The sequence below is a fragment of the Carassius gibelio genome, chromosome B25 (genome assembly GCF_023724105.1).
Source record: "Carassius gibelio isolate Cgi1373 ecotype wild population from Czech Republic chromosome B25, carGib1.2-hapl.c, whole genome shotgun sequence".
Lineage (NCBI taxonomy): Eukaryota > Metazoa > Chordata > Actinopteri > Cypriniformes > Cyprinidae > Carassius > Carassius gibelio.
In genome coordinates, this window is record NC_068420.1 from 5,128,448 (window position 1) to 5,150,787 (window position 22,340).

The 22,340-nt window shown below is 34.2% G+C and overlaps 2 protein-coding genes across 3 annotated transcripts; both read right to left on the minus strand.

Annotated features, from left to right (window-relative positions):
- On the minus strand, positions 1–9,258 carry hbp1 (HMG-box transcription factor 1). Of its 2 annotated transcripts, none has more exons than XM_052597813.1 (11): positions 9,105–9,258; positions 7,666–7,846; positions 7,356–7,569; positions 7,147–7,270; positions 6,116–6,227; positions 5,746–5,861; positions 5,061–5,217; positions 4,831–4,975; positions 3,537–3,824; positions 2,963–3,104; positions 1–1,368 (listed from the first exon to the last, which is right to left on the minus strand). In XM_052597813.1, the coding sequence occupies exons 1-11, from the start codon at positions 9,117–9,119 to the stop codon at positions 1,351–1,353; spliced, it is 1,512 nt and encodes a 503-aa protein (XP_052453773.1). In that variant the 5' UTR covers positions 9,120–9,258; the 3' UTR covers positions 1–1,350. The 2 variants fall into 2 exon arrangements, with proteins under 2 accessions (XP_052453773.1, XP_052453772.1); XM_052597812.1 differs by lacking the exon at positions 9,105–9,258 and adding an exon at positions 8,802–9,043.
- A 449-nt stretch (positions 9,259–9,707) lies between these two features.
- On the minus strand, positions 9,708–20,651 carry LOC128013906 (cAMP-dependent protein kinase type II-beta regulatory subunit). The gene is made up of 11 exons (XM_052597098.1): positions 20,058–20,651; positions 19,395–19,430; positions 16,168–16,220; positions 15,922–16,005; positions 14,846–14,952; positions 14,612–14,765; positions 13,505–13,606; positions 13,300–13,374; positions 12,268–12,336; positions 12,015–12,150; positions 9,708–11,936 (listed from the first exon to the last, which is right to left on the minus strand). Exons 1-11 carry the CDS (start codon positions 20,317–20,319, stop codon positions 11,803–11,805), a joined length of 1,212 nt encoding a protein of 403 aa, XP_052453058.1. The 5' UTR covers positions 20,320–20,651; the 3' UTR covers positions 9,708–11,802.
- Positions 20,652–22,340: the final 1,689 nt, after the last annotated feature.

Below are 22,340 nucleotides of genomic sequence, written 5' to 3' on the forward strand. Positions count from 1 at the left end.
CCATATTCTTATGACTCTTTAATACAGTATACATGATTAGACTAGTTTAAGCACTACTGCTGATGATATTATAGATCAGTGTTACTAAGCAATTTATCACTCTAGTCACAGGTACAATGTTACATCTTGTGGCTATACTTCATAAATAATGTGTACTTTACTATTTATTCCAGCGTTAAGCCTTGAACTTTTTTTTTACGTCAACAAAACGAAGAAAGGCTTCAAAGGTTTAGGGTAGCGAGTTTTAAATTTTATTTATAATATGATACAAGAATAATGTGCAAGAATTGGAAATGGATGGGAACGTGGACCTGTACAATATTAACAAAATGTATCTGTAATGTAATCCAATGGCAAACACACAAAGCACAACACTCAGTTGTTCAGTTTGGCCATGATTGTGTCAAAGGATACATCTTATCAAGATATATATATGTTTTTACACAACATTTCAGCTTGTATACATTTATTGGTTTGTAAGGTTTTATATATATTTATATATATATATATATATATATATATGAATATAAAGTGCAAAAACAAGAACACTTACAGTGAAGGCATGGCCCTGAAGTGCTGTATGTGACAACATGCGTGTCCTTGTACTAGTGTGCTTGTGTGTGGGACTCTATCTATGTACAATATGGCAATATGGATAGACTATCATATACACACACACACACACACACACATGTACGCAGACACACACTGAATATGGCCTAGGCTGGACTGACGTCATATGAAATTCAACCCCTCCAGCACATCGATGAATAAGAGTTCAAGGAATATCAGTTGAACATCATTCGTCTATTTGCAATACATTTGAGTCTGTGCAATAAGTTGAGTTATACAAATACAATTAATGTACAGATGAACAGATGAAAAAACGAGCTAACTTCTAAATTTCCCCTTTACATTTAAAAATAGACATTATTTGTATAATATCACTCCTTCGGCCTTAGTAAAATAGCACCACAGGGTTGCACCTTTCAAGCCTAGAAATACAAAATTACCTGATAGAAGAACTGAGCGTTGTCTTGCTTTGGAAGAGTAAGGCATTTTCGTTGTTTTTGAAAGGATAAGTAAAATACATAAGCACTGTTAGTTGACTAGATTACATTTTATATTGCATATAATTATATGATTCGCCTTTCGTTCATATATTTTTAAAATGTAATTTCTCTTTCACAATTCTTCTCGTGAAAATTTTTCGTTGTAATGATGAATAGTTTTTCTTCTAAAGCAAGCGCATGTAGCATCACAGTTGCAGTTTGTCATTCTTTCGAGAGAATGTGTGTCGGTGTCCGTCTTCTGCTGTCCAGTTCATTTTTTTCTTGAACAATCCTTAGCCTAGTTTTGCTGAGAGCCCTAGCGAAATGGAAAGGAATTATTTTTAATAATCATTTTCAAACTTAAATAAAATTCTAAATTGTGAGATAAAAAAGTTACAATTAATTATATGGGGAAAAAAGAACTAAACTCAGAATTCCAAGAAAAAAAAGAAAACATTGTGAAATTTATAGTCAGAATGTTGAGAAAAATTCTAAGAAAAACGTCAAAATTGTGAGATCTAAACTCAATGTTCAAAGAAAAGAAACTTAAAAATTGCATGATCTAAACTCAACAGTCAGAGAGAAAACATCAAAATTGCGCGATCTAAACTCAACATTCAGAGAAAAAACTTCAATTGCAAGATCTAAACTCAACATTCAGAAAAACAAAACATCAAAATAGCAAGATCTAAACTCAACATTCAGTAAAACAAAACATCAAAATTGCATGATCTATGCTCAACAGTCAGGGAAAAAACGTCAAAATAGCGAGATCTAAACTCAACATTAAGTAAAACAAAATATAAAAAATGGGCGATCTAAACTCAACATTCAGAGGAAAAACATCAATTGCGAGATCTAAACTCAACATTCAGTAAAACAAAACGTAAAAATTGCATGATCTATGCTCAACATTATGAGGAAAAACATCAATTGCGTGATCTAAACTCAACATTAAGAGAAAAAACTTCAATTGCACGATCTAAACTCAACATTCAGAAAAACAAAACGTCAAAATAGCGAGAGCTAAACTCAACATTCAGTAAAACAAAACGTCAAAATTGCATGAGCTATGCTCAACAGTCAGGGAAAAAACTTCAAAATAGTGAGATCTAAACTCAACATTCAGAAAAACTAAATGTCAAAATTGCGCGATCTAAACTCAACATTCTGAGGAAAAACATCAATTGTGTGATCTAAACTCAACATTCAGAGGAAAAACATCAATTGCGAGATCTAAACTCAACATTCAGAAAAACAAAACGTCAAAATAGCGAGAGCTAAACTCAACATTCAGAAAAACAAAATGTCAAAATTGCGCGATCTAAACTCAACATTCTGACGAAAAACATCAATTACGAGATCTAAACTCAACATTCAGAGGAAAAACATAAATTGCGAGATCTAAACTCAACATTCTGAGGAAAAACATCAATTACGAGATCTAAACTCAACATTCAGAAAAACAAAACGTCAAAATAGCGAGAGCTAAACTCAACATTCAGTAAAACAAAACGTAAAAATTGCATGATCAATGCTCAACATTCAGAGAAAAAAAACGTCAAAATAGCGAGATATAAACTGGACATTCAGAAAAACAAAATGTCAAAATAGCGAGATCTAAACTCAACATTCAGAGAAAAAATGTAAAATAGCGAGATCTACACACAACATTAAGAAAAACAAAATGTCAAAATTGCGAGATCTAAACTCTACATTCAAAGGAAAAAATGTCAATTGTAAGATCTAAACTTAACATTCAAAGAAACACGTCAAAATTGCGAGATGTGAATTCTGAATTCAGTGAAAAAGTTGCAATTACCTTTATTTTATTAAAAATCAACCTTCCATTTTCTTTCAAAAACAGATTCACAAAATAACAATAATCATGCTAATAAAAAAATGCTAACCGAGTTTGTTCTCTTGCGTTTCCAGCAGTCAGGATTGAGACGTTTCTGCTCCTCTGCCAGAGCTTTGGCCTCCATGGTGTACATCCTCCTCTCCTCATTCTTCATCTTCTTCCATTTATCGCCCAGAATCACGCTGATGGCTCTGAGTAAATTAGACATTGAAACCTCTCTTAAGACCCAAACAACCGGACAAATTTCACTTCCGATGTTTAAAGTACATATTATCCTACTGTGAGGCAGCTGAAACAGTTTCTAAAGGTAGACACCATGTTCATGTTACAATAGATTTGTTTTTGCCAAATGTTTTTTCCTGTCCCATTAAGTAATTTTGGTTAATTTTATGTACGTTTGTCAATTATAATTTTTAAAGATTTAGTTTTTTTTTTTTTTTTTTTCTAATATTTGAACTTAGACTTTTATTTAAATAAGCTACTCAGGCAACATTTCTAATATTTTTCCATATAATATTTTTATTGTACTTGATTTTAGCTTTATTTCAATTAACAAAGAAAACTGGTTTTGTAACGTAGCTAATGCAAACATTCATCTGTCTGCTCGCAGTACATCCACACACCTGTTGTCTTTGCCAGGGTACATCTGTGTATATTCCACCCTGTACTTCTTGGCAAAAAGCATGAAGGCGTTCATTGGCCGCTTGCACTTTGTGGGTGTGGCTCCAGAGCTTCCTGAGGCATGGCTGCGCTGTGATTTGCTGCTGGGGGAGTGATGGGAGGAGCTAAGGGCCTCCAGTTTGTCACAGTCTGGACTCACTGCGCCCCCGCTGGACTGGGATGCCCGACGCTGGCGTGCCATACTGCTCAGAACATACACGGCGGAAGAGTCGAGAGGGGTGAAGTCATAACTGTGTGGAGTGAGAAAACAGTCAGCATCTTAAACACAGTAAGTTGAAGCCAATTCAGTCGGATGATCTCTGATGATATTGCTCTATATTTTTATTATTATTATTAATTTAGACAAATAATATGTCCTATAATAGTAATACTAAAGGATCATCTATAAAAACTAAACCAAAACTAAAATTAAATAAGAGACTCTAAGTCGCTAACAAATAGAAAATTAGACAATATGACAAAAACACAAAAAATAAATTTTGCTTAAAAAAAAAACAATTAACCATGCACTTTCTCCTTACCATTATCTCAACATTAATAATAAAAAAGATAAATTATGTGAAGTATTTTTCACATTATGATCTTGTTTGTTCTGTTGTGTTTAATTAGTTCTGATTTCCTTTTTTTTTTCTTTCTTTTTTTCTTTTAGAAATTTTTATATTTTATGTAATAAGAATTAAAGAAAATAATAATAATAACAAAAAATAAATAAGATAAATTCCATTAATTTGAACATGAAAATACTGCTATAATCGAGAGGGGAGAAAATCCTTAACTATTTGAAAAATGTAGGCTTTGATTTATTTTTTTATTTATTTTTATAGTTAAATGTGACCTAGGCATGTTTTTAAGAGATTCACCAAATACTTATTTGTTTTCACCTCCCAGTGTTAATTTTACTATTATTTACATTTTAGTGTGGTATTAATTTTCTGAATGTATTTTTTGTTATAAATTAGCTTCCATTTTAATTTGAGTAATTTTATGTACTATTGTGAACTTTATTAGTGATTTTGTAACTTTTTATATATATTTCTATTTAGCTTTAATTTGTCTTTCAATTTTAGTTTTAGCAATTTAAGTACTTCAACTTATTATTTAATATATTTTATATATATTTCAGCTAATTAAAAAGAAAGTGGTTTGTGTTTTTATAATTTTATTGTATTCTATTTCAGCATAACTAAAACTTTTATTAATAGTGTTATTTATGGTTAACAATACCAACACTGGTACCTCTTAAAAGTGTCAAAAACGACTGAGTCGTCACAGTTGATGGCGTCACGGTGTCCTGGTGGCAGACACAAATCTCCAACCTCCATGTCATAGCAGGGAATGCCATGCTGTACAACAGTAAGGCTTGGATAGAAAGAAGACCACCCTAGCATGTGCACAGATTAGATTACAATTCCCAAATCACATTTATCTTGTAATGATACTGCATAAAAACAGACTCCTGCATTTACCTTTATTTTTCACAAAAAACGGATGGCCCAAACTGCACTCAGCAGTCAGAAGCCCTGCTTCAGAGGAACCAGGGTCAAAGGTTAATTTCAGGACAGACTGGCCGAAAGACACACTCTCCTCAAAGACCACCAGCTTTAGCCCATCAGAGCCGTAACTCTGTGAGACAAACAAACTAAAATTACTTTGGCAATAAGATTTTTCAATGCATTTTTAAAAGTTACAACTTGATGAATTCATTCATGGAACAGTTTGATCAAAAATGTACATTTGCTGAAAATTTACTTATCCTCAGGACATCCAAGTTGTAGATGAGTTTGTTTCTTCATCAGATTTGGAGAAACTCAGCATCACATCACTTGCTTACTAATTGATCCTCTGCAGTGAATGGGTGCCGTCAGAATTAGAATCCAAAAAATCATCTCATCTAAATCAGGTGGATTATTTTTGGATTATTGTGATGTTTTTATCAGATGTTTGGACTCGCATTCTGACGGCACCCATTCACTGCAGAGGATCCACTTGTGAGCAACTGATATAATGCTTCATTTCTCCAAATCTGATGAAGAAACAAACTTATCTACATCTTGGATGACCTGAGGATGAGTACGTTTTCAGTAAATTACAATTTAAGTGAACTATTCCTTTAAAAGGTGAAAGAATAACATCTGGTGTGTACATCATTACCTTCAGTGGGTTGGACTGTGTTCCTCCCTCGTCATCTGAATCTTCATCCGACTCCATCACGTCCTCTGCATCCTGCCACTCCACATTCAGACCTTTGTGGAAGCGTAGACGTGTTCCTGGAGAAAAAAAAGACAGAGACAAGTGTTTGAAAAGAGATCTCCAAATAAAGCTTCAGAACAGTTATGTAAGAAACAAACATGTTCCAGGCCAAGGGTGTGAGCTTTTACTCCTGGTGCTCTGCATTTGTAACAGCAGAAGGTGCTGTTCACCACATTTCCTAAACTTACTGATCAACAAAACAGCCATCACAATATCAGATGTTATTTTGTTCACATGTTCTTGGGAACAATTTATCTGTGTGTGTCTTTACCTTTCAGGAAGCAATGCCAAGCAGTGGAGGGCCAGGAATGGGACCATCCCAGGTCATCATCATCGGACAGAGATGACATGCAGAAAATGCCTGACTCCGACTCACTGCTGGCCTGGAAAATGCACATAAAACAGCCTCAAAATTATGTACTATATGCTATTTATTATATATGCTATTTTCTTTTCAATAAGGCTAAATGTTTTTAAATTATAAAGGCACTTATAAAAACTAATAAAAATTAAAAAGCACAAAAAAATATAAAAATAAAAGCTATTTAAAAATATCAATTAAAATTATAGTATATAAATAATTCTAAAATAAATCCTAAATATAAATATAAAAAAATACTTAAATAGTATATAAATAATTATATTTATATTTTAAATTTACACTGATGAACCATAAATGACAACATATCTGATATACACACACACACACACACACACACTCACACACACACACACACATATATATATATATATATATATATATATATATATATATTTATATATATTTATATCTCATCATTTACTCAAGCCTGAATGACTTACTTTCTTTTGTGGAACATAAAAGAAGGATTTTGAAGAAAAAAGAAAAATGTTTGATGTTTCACAAGTTATTTTCTTTTATGTTCCATTCATGTTAGGCTGTTGTAGCCTGTTGAATCAAATAAAATATTTGTTTCTAAAGCTACTATTTGTAAATGTCTACTAAATACTTTCTTATTTAACCAAAAAATAGCTTTAAATAATCTTTTGTGGGTATTATCAAAGCCACATGTAACCAAATGTAATTTGCAAATAATTTGATAAATCGACACATCATGTAATTAATTAGATTTATATAGATTTATATATGTGTGTATGTGTTTCTGGGTGGCAAACTTTCTCAGTTCACTCACCATTGGCAAGTGTGGCAATAAGTTTATTCTAGATCTTGATAACAGCAGCACATAACATTCTCAAAAACCCCTGAGCCATTCATAAAATCCCATTATAAGTGTTTGCATTTGTAAAGGCCTGATGCGGTACCCTGGTGCGGCGGCGTTCTCTCATGAGGCTGCGGACGGGACTGGGGGCGCTGCTGGAAGACAGAGGGGGTCTAGCGTAGGAATGTAAACTGCTACTGTTGGAGAAGATGTGGACAGGAGAAGACCTGCAATGAAAATGCATCATCAGTACAGTCCAAGCTGTGCCATTTACATTCATGTGCAGCTGTATAAATGCCAGGATTTCCTGACCGGTTGTGTGGGGTGTTCTGGAGCAGGGGGCTTTGAGGGCTGGTGGCAATGTTGGCCAGCTCGGTGAGCCAGTTTGTGTGTGAAACATTGGCCTCAGGCCTGGAGCTCCGCCCCTCGATGGGCCCCTCCTCATGATGCGACACACCCGGGGTCACCTGGAACACACCCGGGGTCGACTGGTCATCTTGCACCTCCTGCAGCTCAGGCAGGTCATCTGCAGACACAGAAACTGTCATTGCAAACAGTATTTGGAATCGTAAATGTGTTTTTTACCCTTTCAGAAGAAAGCATGAGTGGCAAATCTAATTACCGTACTCCATGTGACTCGTGTTAGAAGGGCAGCCAGGTGAGGAGGGCAGGCGTTCATTGCATTTAAGCAAATCGAAGCCCTCGTCCATACCTGAGCTCTGTGTCTGGACTTCCTGGACACTCTGAGGGACAGACTGAGTTTTCACTTCCCACACCATATTATAACATATCAGCTGGGCAGGCTGTGAAAGCAAGAGATGTGTTGCAGTGAAAGCAAAACGGGTTGGTAGTTTACAAACCAGCTTACTCGCACAGGTTTTACTTTGTAGGCATTTGTATTGAATGAATGAATGAATGCGGGACAACAGAAGTAAACACTGGAACAACAACGGTTGTGTTGGGTAGCCTATTGTGCAATGTTCTTGGCCACTGTTCGATCGCGTTAACATTCGTTTCACAATTAAACGAGTCGTCAAGGATTGAATCCTTAACAAAGCAAATCTCGTCGTGTTAAATAACGCGTTTTGTTTGTGGCCCGTTTCTGTGAAGCGTGGTCACGTGACCCGCATTGCACGCAAGGCTTGTTTATAAACTTTCTGGGACTTGGCGCATGCGCAGCGCAGCTCATTCATTCATAACTGCGTAACAACGGGGGATCAATAACAGCGATAGATTGCGCTAGAATATTCTCCCTAACTTTAGAGAAACGCAGATGGAAGTCCCCTCGTTCGATCCCACCGAGGATACATCCGTGTTTATGATCGGAAAGCTTTATTTGTATCCATTTTTGCTCGCTCGACGGTTTCGATTTTTCCACACGGGAAGACAATCAGATTTTTCTGCACTCGCGAACAGACAAAAACAAAAAAGACAAAATCGCATAGATGTTTTGGTTTAAAACTGCTTTTCTAACACTAATATTGTCGTTGTTAAAGCTGAACACGAGAACAATAACTTCAATACGACTGTCGCAACAATACGAATATCTTTGTTTGCAACAAAAAAATAAAAATCGGTAAAAACTCATTAACAACTGCGGTATTTAACCAAACCACATCGTATACAGACCCCACAGCTATCAGACGTTTGATCAATGTAGAATAATGTTTACAAATGAACTCAAATGTCAACAGTGGGAGCTGTAAACAAAAGAATGTCAACAAGTTGAGACATGGTACATCATGTCCTTCCTTTTACCTCACTGTAATGAATGGACACCATGTTTTCTTCTGGGTTTTGAGGAAAAACACGACTGTCTGTGTTTAATTATTGTCGCTACGGTGATGTAGAGAATCACAAAACCACAAACAAAACAACAAACGTCACAGAGAAAAAAACCCTTCGAGTAAAAAGTTGTCATTTGCGATCGAAACAATGAATGACAGTCTTTTGGCTCGCCGCAGCCTCAACCGTCACCGTCTTAGACAGCCACGCAAAATAAAGTTCATTGACATTACTGTTTCGTTTCGTGGTAATATTTCAACAACTTTTTTCACTTACCAAACCTGTCGCCATTACCGAGTATCTCTGGCATTCTCCGCGAAGGCAGGACTGATTACTTTTAGATCTGGCTTCCCATTGGTGGAGACGCACGTCAGTTTAGTGAGCTCGAAGCGCGATTGGCTAATCGCTTGCACCCTGGGTTAGACATGGATGGTTTGTTATTGTGTTTGTGATTGGCCAGTTCTGCATGTCCGTTACATCAGCCGTGAATCTCATTGGTTGAGACGGATTTTTTTTTTTTTTTGTCGAAAGACCCTCCCGCTTTGTTAAACGGGGGGTTTAAGGTATGTATTGTATTAAGGCGTTATAAACAAACATAAAACAACATTGGTCCTTGCATGATTTGGGTAATATTATAATATAACTGCTCATTAAGCTATAGATTAAACGTGATATAGCTGATGGTTAACCGCAAGTACAGGTTATGCACCCAAAAAATTATATATATATAATATATCACATCTGAGCAAGTTTCACTTTTGAAGGCATTTCTATTTTTAATGTTACTCATTGAGGTAACATGCATCATAACATATAATACACGCATATTATGAATGAAAACGAATCATTTGTAGCATAGGACTAATAATCACAACATGATTTTTTTTTAAATACAAAATTGTTCTTTATTTGAATGGAAAGTCAAATATAACTGACGGTATAGTACTGGGCTCTCTTGCACCAAGAGAGTGTAGACCTTTGATCCATTTTCAGGACATAAAAAGCATTAGCGACTTCTCAATTAGGCGGCAGAAATTCACACAGAAATGGTACAGAAATGAGCACTGATTGGCAATTAAAAGTCTTTCCCTCCCCGGGTGAACAGGGTAGAAATTATGTAAAGTTACACTGACGCACAGATATGGTTTAGGGATTCACTACAGGTTAGTTTACCAACAGACAAACCTGTGGGGATCTACATGGGAAGAGGTGATGATGGCTAAGCTGTTCATTTTAGAGGTAGACAGTAATGAATTCAGTAATGTTTTAGGAAGAAATGGATAATACTAGTAATGCACATGACTTGCTGTGAAGCAAAAGATCCAATCAACAAGGACAAACTTCTCATACATCAAGAGATAGAGAAAAAAACGGTGTCCAAATACTGCAGAAATGAAGAATAAAGCAAGTGTTTTGAAGAACATTATCAAAATGCCAAAAGCTTCCAGAAACAAAGTAAACGTAACTCAAAAATATACACAGGAAAAGAGAGGAATCATTCAGACTTTTTCAGAGAGCGCAAATGTCATTGAGCATCTAGAAATGAAGGTGAATGTACAATTTGTGCATGTTGAATACATCTCAATTCATTGTGAAATGATATAGTTATTTTAAAAAAAGAACAATTAATAAAAATGTGCTACACCATTTTAAAACTAAAGATACACAATGCCTATATTAACTATTCTTATGTGACTGTGAGGAGTTTCTTTAAAAGATTGTGCAAAAACAAGGAATTAAAAACATGTAGTGTTGTTCAACCTCAAGTTCACCCAGAAATGATAATTTGATGAAAATGTATACGCTCCCTCAGGGCATCGAAGATGTAGATGAGTTTGTTTCTTCATCAGACTTGGAGAAACTTAACATTTCATTACTTGCTCAGCAATGGATGTGAATGGGTGCCGTCAGAGTGAGAGTCCAAAAAGCTGATAAAAACTTCACAGTAATCCACCTGATTTAGATAAAATCATTTTTGGACCCTCATTCTGACGGCACCCATTCACTGCAGAGGATCCGTTGTTGAGAAAGTGATGTAATACTACATTTCTCCAAATCTGATGAAGAAACAAACTCATCTGCATCTTGGATGGCCTGGGGGTGAGTACATTTTAATTTCTGGTTGAGCTGTTCCATTAAATTAGGTATTTTTATTACACTGGCAACAAAGTGCAATAATATTCAGACTGCATTTTAATTTTTTATACGTTATTGAGTCTGTCTCCTTTCATATTGTATTCCCAAGCAATTTGAAAGTTTACTAACTCATGGAAATGTAATGAAACTTGAGTATAAAAGTCAACGTGAAACAAATGTTATTTTATAGCCATTGCAATTTTTAATACAAACTTTTATTCATTATTAATGTGCTCTAAGTAAATATGCTCAATTTAGTTTTCATGTTGACTTCCAACTCATGGCATGTAGTCCATAATTCATTATAAGTCACTGTTCACATTTCATGTTTAGTCAAAAATAGTGGCTCGCAGTAAAAATGATTTTACTTAACACTGAAAACACTGACAAATGCTCAACAGCAGATTTGAAAATTCAGAAGTATAGCTTTAAAAGAATATTTTAACATATTACAGTGCTGTATATGGCATAACAACGCACTCTTTGTGTGGAAAAGATGCAGCATGTGAAAGAAACACAAACCAAGTTTTTAAAAAATGATAAAGATTCAGATAAACAAACTGGTACCAAATCCCCAAACCAAATAACCATGAGGAATCTCCCATAAACCTTGAGTACCCTGGAGGAAAGTGCTCGCATTTGGCTTTTCACATCTAAAAAAAAACCCCAAGATCATAGACACACACCGGAGTTTCACATCTGTGAATGCAAAACAATAACTTCAAGCTTATGACCTATGTTAACACGATTTCTCCACCATGATGACGGGCCTCTACTTACCATCTTCTCATCGTTCACATTGCATTATAAGTTTGCGATGTTTATTGATTAACTGATTTCATGCATTCGGCTCCTCTATTGCGATGTGACTCCCGAAGAGCGTGATCAGCTGCTCCTCGTAATTGGCTATGTTTCGTTTCATGATGTCCATGCAGGGGCCTAATAACCTCTCAAAGGCCTGCACGTCCATTACTGTGAAACACAAGGTGAATGATCACATGACCCGCCGTGCAGCTGAGATGCATTGCTATATAATGTATAATGCATTACCTAAGCATTTGACGTTGTCCATGGCGTATGCAGAAGCCGCCCGTGGCTTGTTAGTGACGAGTGCCAGCTCTCCGAAATACTGACCTCTTGAGCATGTGGCAATCTCCACCTCCTCGTCTTCAGTGTCGTTTTTCGACTGAAAAAAACATTGTCATGTAAATGCACGTGAATCTTTTTTAAGCTGAAGGATTTATGGGTTTATTAAGATGCATAATGAACCGAATTGTGCCGATTCTTCTGATGTTTGACTCACTTTGCTCCTCTTCATAGTGATCCTAACGTGTCCGGACTCTACGATGTAGAAACAATCTGCCAAATCACCCTGTGAACACAAGGTAGCAGTTTTTAGAAAGTGGTCTTTTCTGCTCATTTATGTGATCAAAAATACAGTAAAAACAGTGTAATTGTGAAATATTATTCTAATTTAAAATGACTGTTTTCTATTTGAATATATTTAAAAATGAAATTTATTTCTGTGATGCAAAGCTGTATTTTCAGCATTATTCCTACAGTCTTCAGTGTCAAATGATCCTTCAGAAATCAATCTAATATACTGATTTGCTGCTCAGGAAACATTTTATTATAAGTAGAAATAAAATACAACACAGAAAACAGCATTTATGTGAAATAGACAAATAAATCAAGTAAATTTAAGTATTTATTTCTAAAGAATGAACCCTTGCTTAATAAAATAATGAATTTCTTATAAAAAAAATCGAACTATATATTATATAATATAATATTATATTAGATTATATTTTAGTGCTGTCAAATGATTAATTGTGATTAATCACATCCAAAATAAAAGTTTTTGTTTGCATAATATTTATTATGTGTATATAAATACACACACATATATAGTAAACATTATGAAAATATTTACATGCATTACCATGTCTATTTTTATATTCGCATAATTTATTAAAAAAATATATTTAATAAATACATTTAAAAAAATCTGCGATTAATCGCAATTAATCGTTTGTCAGCACTACTTATATTATTATAACATTATTATTCATATTATAACAGGTACCCAAATTACTAAAATTGGATGAACCATTAATTTCAACTAGTTTTACATTATTTTGTAATAAATAAAAAAAAACAACTGTTTTCATTTCTGTAATCACAAATTGTACTCAATCTGATTATTTATAACTGTGCTCAACATGAATACAGAAATAAAACCATAAAAGAAATGTCTAGGCCTTTACATTAGCAGGTTTTTCATGACTGTAGGAACCCATAATAATTACTTTAAAAACATTTCTTAGTGTCTGACCTGAGCAATGATCTGTTCCCCACTGTTGTACACTTTGGTCGACAAGACATCAACAACCTTCATTCTCTCTGAAACCTGAAAACAAGACACATTTATTTCTAAGATCAACAGGAGAACGGCACATGCATTAAATCACTTTCCACCAAACGGTCAAATGCAGTTAGCACACAGCATGTTGGTAGAAGTTGCAGGGATGTGTTCAAACCTCCAGTGACGTGAGCAGAGGAAGAGTCCCGATGAAAGCCTCGTACATTTTTCTCTTCTTTGCATTGTTTTTTAAGATGATCCTTCTGAATGTCAACCGATCCTTGAGACATTTAAGCAAAAAAAATAAAATAAATAATAATAAAATAAATTAATAATTAAATAAAAATATTTTACACTCAAGAAGGATTGAATCTGTATAATCCTGTAATTTCAGTATTTTCTATGAAAAGCAGAGGGCGCTCTAACACAAACAATACATAAGAAGCACTTGGAGAAAGAAACTAGATATATTTAGCATTTAATTTTACTGTAAACTTGCCGAAACCAGTTGTTTATAAAATGATATACTGCAACTGCATTGAATTAATGCAACTGCAAAATCATGAAAAAAAATTATTTATTTATTTTTTCAGATGAAGAAAGAGTCGTACAACTTTGAACTGTTTTGGGTGAGTTAATGATTGTGATATTTTAGATTTATTTCCGTTATTATGAGTATAGTTTGTTAATATTTTGTATTACATTTAGTTTTTATTATTTATGTTTTCATTTGAATTTTTGTTAAAATAGTTTTTGTGTTTTTGTCTTTTATTAGTTTCAAATTTTTCTTTTAATTATGTTAGTAATTAGACTTTAAACGTTAATGAGAAATGTCACCTTGGCAAGTAGGTGAAATAAAATGCATTTAAGGCTTATATTTTTTTTTCTTTTTTTAATTAATTATTATCATTATTAATATTTATTTTTTACATACAAAAAATGTTTTGTTTTTCAGTTTAATGTTTTTTTTTTCACAGAAATATTTTTTACATTTTTAAGATAATTGCGACATTTATCGCACATTATAATGAGATAAAGTTATATTTTTTATATTCAGTTTTCTTTAGAACTACAAACTGTAAGTGTAGAATTTTGAGATATATGTGAATTCAGAATTGTGAGAAAGTTATTTACATCATTAGATTCTAACTTTATCTCAATTCTGACTTTTCAGGATCAATGAGATACAAAGTCACAACTACCTTTTAAAAAAAAAAAATAATCCGGGGAGGAAACTGGCTTCCGAAGGTAATAATCATTGTAAATAAAGAGAGAACTGACTCACGAGGCACCACAGAGCTCCAGGTGAGGTAGCGATGATGGTGGCGGCCCTCGGCGTGTTGTACATGAGGGCCAGCTCTCCAAAACTCCCACGGTTGTCATAAGAGCCCACGGTCCGCGTGGTGCCGTCCACTTTCAACATGATGTCAAACGTTCCTCTGCGCAAGAAACACAGTGAGATCTCGACGTCTGAGAGGTTTAAACTCCAGCATTGAGATCCAAAGATGATCATTTATACCTCTCAATGACGTAGAAGTTGTCTCCATCGTCGTCTTGATCGATGATGTGCTCTCCGGTCACCACGACCTTCTCAAATATGGCATCCAAGACTTGTGACATCTGCTCCTGTTGGTTTGGAGGGCAAAAAATTAGCCTTTCTTGTCTTAAAGGGACAGTTCAGCTAATTAGATTTTTTTCTTCTGTCAAATATAAAAGGAGATACAGTATTTAACAGATTTCAGGTGAATAAATGCACACATCTGGGTTTGTTCCAAGTGTTATTATAGTTAACTAAAACTAAAATCATAAAAAAAAAGTACTACTTGAAATAGAATACTAGAAATAAAAAATTATAAATTAAATAATTCATTAATTTTATATTTCAATGAATTAAAAAATGACAAACGGAAACAACAAAAAACGTTTAACAAATTAAAATGAAAAGAAAATATAAATAAAAATAATAAAAAAATACTTTTAATTTAAACTATTAATTAAAAACTCTTATAGTATCTCAAATTATAGATAACTATAACTAACTAAATTATAACCAAAACTTATTATTTATTTTTTTGAGTTGGAATAAAATAAAATATAAATATTATTAAATAAAAATCTAAATTTAAATACTGCCTTTTAAATAAAAACTAAACTAAAACTTATATAACACTGACATAAAAATAAATAAACGTAAACTATAATATTAAATAGAAAAGGAAGAAAAAAATGAATAAAAATGACGAAAGGACATAATAAAACTACTTAAAATTAAAACTAGAACTGAAAAAACTAAAATGAAAATAGAACCTGAAAATATAAAAATAAAAGCTAATTCAAAAATATTATTGAAAACTTAAAAAAATAATATTCTCACTGGTTTGGAAGAACACGAAAAATATATAAATATAAAATCTCGAACATTACTGAAGTTCAAATGCAAATTGTAACTTTTGTTTAATATAATTTTTCCAAAATGTTTTGCTTTTTTTTTTTTTTTTTTTTTTGTAGCTTGAAAAAAAAAATCTTATTGGTTGTCTGAAAACAAATGAGCTAAAACTTGCATTTTATTCTCTCACAAACGGTTGATAATCGTACCTGGTCCAGGTTTTTGAACAGTAGGATGTCTTTGCAGGCTTCCTGTAGTCTCTGTCTCTGCTCGTCTGTTTTGGGGTGAGTGACCTGAAGGCACAGCAAAGCATGATGGGATACTGTGCAGCAGATGCCACAGAAATGCATAAAAGAGGAGGATCTCTCTCTCTCTCTCTCTCTCTCTCTCTCTCTCTCTCTCTCTCTCTCTCTCTCTCTCTCTCTCTCAATAGCAGGTTTCAAGAGGCCACTCACCCTGGGTTCTCTCTCCTCTTCATCCTCATCAGGGTTGTACGCCTCCGCACAAACTGTCCAGAGACCAATGAATTCAGTAAATCGGAAGCAGGATTAGAGTCGGAAACAAATAAAACCAACCTGTCTAGACAAAGCATTACTGCGCAATTAAAATACAGCCTTTGTGTGTAAAATACAGCCTGTTTATATAAAGACACACCATTTTATCAGCGTCTGAATCTTAATGTCTACTTTTAAACACTGTTTACCGCATCAAATTCTCATCCTCGTGTTATTTCAGACACTAATGATTTTTGATTTTTTAGTTAAACATAAAAGGAGATGTTTAGCAAATTGTCCAAGATACTCTATTACAAACCAGAAAATATAGTGTCACTCTAAGAGCTATGGAAGAAGGTTTTTCAGTGAATAATAGCTCAAATTTTGTCAAATCAAATCGAATGAAAACTAAAATTAGCTCACTAAAATAAGTAAAAATAAAATAACCTAAACATTATTATTATTATTATTATTAAAAAAAAAAAAATTTTTACATTTAAAAAATATGCTAGTAACAAAAGCACAAAACAAAATTATGAATAAAGAAAACTAAAACCGACATAAATAAATTACACCTAAATTGTAATATTAACCAGAAAACAACTGACAAAAATGACAAAGCACTTCAAATTCCTTAATTGAACCTAAATGGTCGTATAAAAAAACTAATAAAATTACAAAAGCACGTAAAAAAAAAAAAAAAAAAGGGAAATATGAAATTAAAGCTAAGCTAATTATCGATACACATCATGAGTTGTAAATGCTACTTTTATCTTACTTCACAGTGTTATTTCATTGTGATGAAATGAAGAAGCTCAGATGTTCTGCTGAACATCTCCTTTTCTGTTCTACAGGAGAAAGAGCGTCATACAGGTTTCAAAACAACATGCTCTCCTCTCCCACACGCCTCCACTATTCCTGCTATAAATACCAGCGCAGAGAAGAGAAGACAAGACCAGGACCTCCACCGTCTAGATCCAGCCTGAGGTTTAGGGCCTAGCGTCTAGACTGATCTACTCTCAGCTCCAGACTGTTTACAACACTTGCTCCTAAATTTCAAGTGTTTAGCTCATCTGATCTGCTACAGAAATCACAGAAATTGTGTTTTGTCTACATTTCTCTATCCAATACTACATTCACTATCATTAAAAAAAATCATTTTAAAAAAATGTTTTAAAAGAAAACTTATGTTCACCAGGGTTCATTTATTTGACCAAATATACAGTAAAAAAGTAATATTGGGATATATATATATATATTATTTTTTTATATCTTTATTATATGAACATATATTAAAATGTATTTTATTTCTGTGATTTAAATCTGTATTTTCAGCATCATTTTCTTCAAAAAAACTTCAAATTTTTGTGGAAATCATGATGCATTTTTTCCAGGATTCTTTAAAGAAATGAAAGTTCAGATGAACAGCATTTATTTGAAATCTAAATATTTAGTAACATTGCTTCTTCGCTATCACTTTTTATCAATTTAATGCATACTTTCCAAATGAAAGTATTATTTTCTTTTTAAAAAAATACCTTGCTGACCCTGAACTTTTAGTGCAAGTCTACATTTCATGTCATGCTTGATCACATCTGGTCTGATCTCAGTCTCAGAGTTCAAACCTGACATGAAATAAACCAGATGGGGAACAACGTTTAACACTGAGTTTATACGAGCCTTTTTCCATTACAATAAAGTGCCTGACAGATATATGTTAAAAACGATTTATCTACAGTATCGCATCAATTTAAAGATCGAATACATTTCTGTTCCTGGCACTGTAAACTCATTTCTTTTTAACTGACCACCAGACTTCTAGTTTTCTCCATTACAATCAGACTTTATTTCCTATTATTTCAGTGCGGTCTGTCAGCACAGCACATTAAAATCCCTCCATCCGTCCTCACTTGTGGGTTATAGCCATTCACCAGAGACAGAACTTCACAGCTTCTAAAACACTTTATTTCTGCAAACAACGCTGATCTTCCATTAGCCAGTTAAACCATCAGCTCTCTCGTTCACTCAGTGACAGCGGTAAACGAGTAAGTGATATGTTAACAAAACAAAAAGGCAATATACGACCACAAATGCAAGGTCATTAACCAGAACTAGATGTTCTGTGGGAAGATGGCAATTTTAAGTAACTGCCCTTAACCCAAAAATGAAAGATTTGCTGAGAATGCACTCATCCTTAGGCCTTTCACGATTAGGATGATTTTGTTTCTTCATCAGATTTGGAGAAATGTAGCATTACATCACTTGCACACCAATGGATGTGAATGGGTGCCGTCAGAATGAGAGTCTAAACAACTAATAAAAACATCACAATAATCCACAAGTAATCAGTAATACAGTCCATCACTTAACATCCTGAGAAGACAAAAGCTGTGTTTGTAAGAAACACATCCTTTATTAAGACATTTTAACTTTAAACCATCACTTTTGGTCAAAATACAAGTCCATAATCCATAGTAACGCTTCCTCCAGTGAAACTTACCCAACATATTTAAAACAGTTTTGGACTTGTAAACGGTGCTTGATCTGTGCATATTTCGCTCCTGATTCAGACTAAACAACTTTTTCACTGGAGAAAGGAATATTATGGATTATGGACTTGTATTTTGACCAAAAGTTGGTTTTAAGTTTTAAAATCTTAATTAAGGATCTGTTTCTTACTAACACACAGATTTTCTCTTCTCAAGAAATTAACTGATGGACTGGATTGGTGTGGATTATTGTGGTGTTTTTATCAGCTGTTTGGACTCTCATTCTGATGGCACCCATTCACATCCATTGGTGAGCAAGTGATGCAATGCTACATTTCTCCAAATCTGATGAAGAAACAAACTCATCCTAATCTTGGATGACCTCAGGGTGAGAACATTTTCAGCAATTTTATGTTTTGGTTGTACTTTTCTTTTTGTTCTCTTTGGCCACAAAATCAGGTTCAGCAATAAATGACTAAAGTATATAAGAAACAATATAAATCTTCATAGAAGGCTCTTATGCAGATGTGATTTATGTGATGAATGTACTGGATTAAATTACTAAATTTTGTTCAGTTTTTCTTCCTAGGAACCCGATAATGAATTCAGATGCACCTAAAATAGGAGTTGGTAATCATATTACTGAAACTGACTCCTTTACTACTCGTGAGCTGCATTGGCAGAAAATGACAAACTCACCAGAAGCTCTCCGGACAAATCTGTTGATAACCGGAGCTGAAAGGAAAGGAAGAAAAATTACTCAGTGCACTACAATAAAATGGAATATTAATGCCTATAAAATATTCAATTCAAGATGCCACAGTTAATGGCCTAGATGGATAGTTTCCTTCCAGGAATCATCTTTCTTCCTTACCAAATCAAAACGTTTGCATCATAATTGATACTCCCTCTGAACGCCACACATCTTCATGGAAACCCAACGCATTTGCATGCAAAAAGAATAATAGCCTACAGCAAAAGGCCTAGTGCCAACATTTTGTCCTAATGCACACACGGCCTAGTTTCATTTTTATGAATAAAGACCAGATCTTCCATAAGAAATGCAATTAAATTAGAACATTTAGAGGATAAAAACGGGAAGTGCAATAACAAAAATATAATTTAACGCCAGTTAAGCTTGGTCTTTTGTTCCAAGCCCCCTCTGCAGTGAGCTGACCACTCATTTTCTGACGGAAAAAATAGATGTGTTATCATGCATTAGCAGTGAACAAAAGATCAGCATTATTGTGCATCCATTATGAGGGATGTCTGTATATAAAGGGTGATCTAGCTGATGTGATGGACGCATCGCAATGAATGAAGAAAGAACGCACGCGCGCACGCACGAATGCATTAGCCTACCTACGAATTCTTCATCGTCGTCCTCGTCCTCTCCGTTTTCGGAGTCGATCTGCATGGCCTCCTCGATGAAGTTGACGGCTTTCCCCGCTCGCGCGGCTGAATTGTGCTCATTGCCGAACGCGCCGCCGCGCGTCTCGTTCTCCTTGAGACGCGTGAAGTACTGCAGCGCGAACTCCAGCAGATCTGCCGGCTGGTTCCTCAGGACCTCCACGGTAAAGCTCTGCAGAAGCTCCGTCAAGCCCTCGGGGATTTCTATACTCATTTCCTGACGGTGAAATGTGCGCAAAATTCGGCCCGATCTTGCGCGCAACGTTACAGCAGTCGGTCCCGTTTCGCCGCGTCAGCTGAGAAGAGTGATCCGCAGAGGCAAAGCGACGGATTTCTCACTATTCCACCATCTGCGTCTGTTTCCTCTCGTGTCCGAGCGCGTCCTCTAATTCGCAGGCGTAAAAATGGCAGGGAATTCAAGAGCTGGCATCTTTTTTTGTAAGGAAAGCCGCGCATGTGATGCGGGAAACCATGGGAACCGGCAACCTGGGGTTTGCGCAGGAGGAACGCGCACGCGACGCGATGAGCTAGAACGCAACGCGAGCTCTTAAATAACCACTGCGATTGCACAATAGCATTGTGACGTTTTCGGACACGTTCTATAGTATTAGTCCTATTTCACATCGCTACACTGAAGTGTAGGCCTATGTAAATATCGCACAGAAATATATGTCTATGGAAATCATTCAGGACAATTGTAGGGAAGACCGGGGCTAGTTGTCACACCTTTTTTTCTCATTTAAATATACTTCTCAAGATTTATTTAAAGTCACCTTAAGTAGCCCACAACAAATTGACTACTAAAATAAATAAATATTAATAAATTGAACACATCCTAAATAATGTATTGTATACAGATGTAGAAGTGTAGAAAGTTTTAATTGTTTAAATAAAGATTTATTATTTACAACCGTGCAGTTTACAGTGTATTTCTAATTCTTTGTATATGTCAGTTCTGACAGAGAATATATTATGAAATTATAAAATAGAAAAAGCTAAAAAAATAAAAAATAATAAAAATCAAACCCTCATTTTGTCCAATTGAATCTTTAATAATATACTTTGATATAAAATATGTATTTTCAATATTATATCAACTAAAATTACAATTAACAGTTTTTATGTGTATATAAACATTATATAAAATTATAATACAGTATGAAATTACCCCAGCCTGACTGTTCAATTCAATGGCAGTTAAATTCAGACTTTGACAAGCTTTCCTTTGTGACAACTAGCCCCGGTCTCCTCTAATATATACTGTTACCATCTCTGTACATAAAACTGCATCATGTAATACAGATTCAATGCAGAAGATGGTATGAGGCAAAGTGTTGTATATTCATTTGTGCCTCTTCAGAGTGACGCTTTCAAAAATAATTAAGTTAATGGATAAACAGACACCTCGGGCAGAATTAGACTAAATGGGCTGCTGGTTAATCCCGTTTTGACGACAAATATGAGCTGATTATGTTGAGATTATTAAGCATGGATACATTTTAAAATTGGAAAGTATCAGAGTTTGACCTTCTGGGAGCAATTTGATCGTTGTTATATAAAGGTGCAAGGCCTGCTCCCTAATAGGATCATTTTCAAAGACGATCATTTCACATTGAAATGATTTTATTCATAAAATAGGAGACGCTATTATATTTAGGGAACTGTTTACATAAATGTCTTAACAATGCTTCCTTCTTTCCTGGAGATTTTAAGTAAATTAAGTAAATAAACAGATCATCCAATATTATATGAATCTTCTTTTTTTTAATTATTGATCAGTTATTATTGAGGATGTATTCTATTAAATTTGTAAACAATAATGCCAATAATCTTTCACTGATCATGGCTTTTGGAAGCCATGTTATACTGCAAAGAAAACAGTCAACATAAAAAGATCAAAGGGAAATATACAGAAGTAAAGATGCTTCAATTAGCAAAAATATAAGATCACAGTCCTTCAGAAATGTGTTGTTCTTATTATTATTTATGAGTTCGTATAATCTCAGCAAGAAAGAATTTAACGAAAAGTATTCTTGTGAATGTCTGTCTGAAATAAACTAAACTTAAACTAAACTAATAATAAAAAAAGAGCTGAAAGCTACTTGGATAAATATTATGCAGTTTTGTTAGAAATCATATTTACGTCTTTGATGTGTTTTTTTATTATTAAATATTATTATTATTAGTTATTTATTTGTTTTTTGTCTTAATTTATTTTTTTCACTATATGTTAAG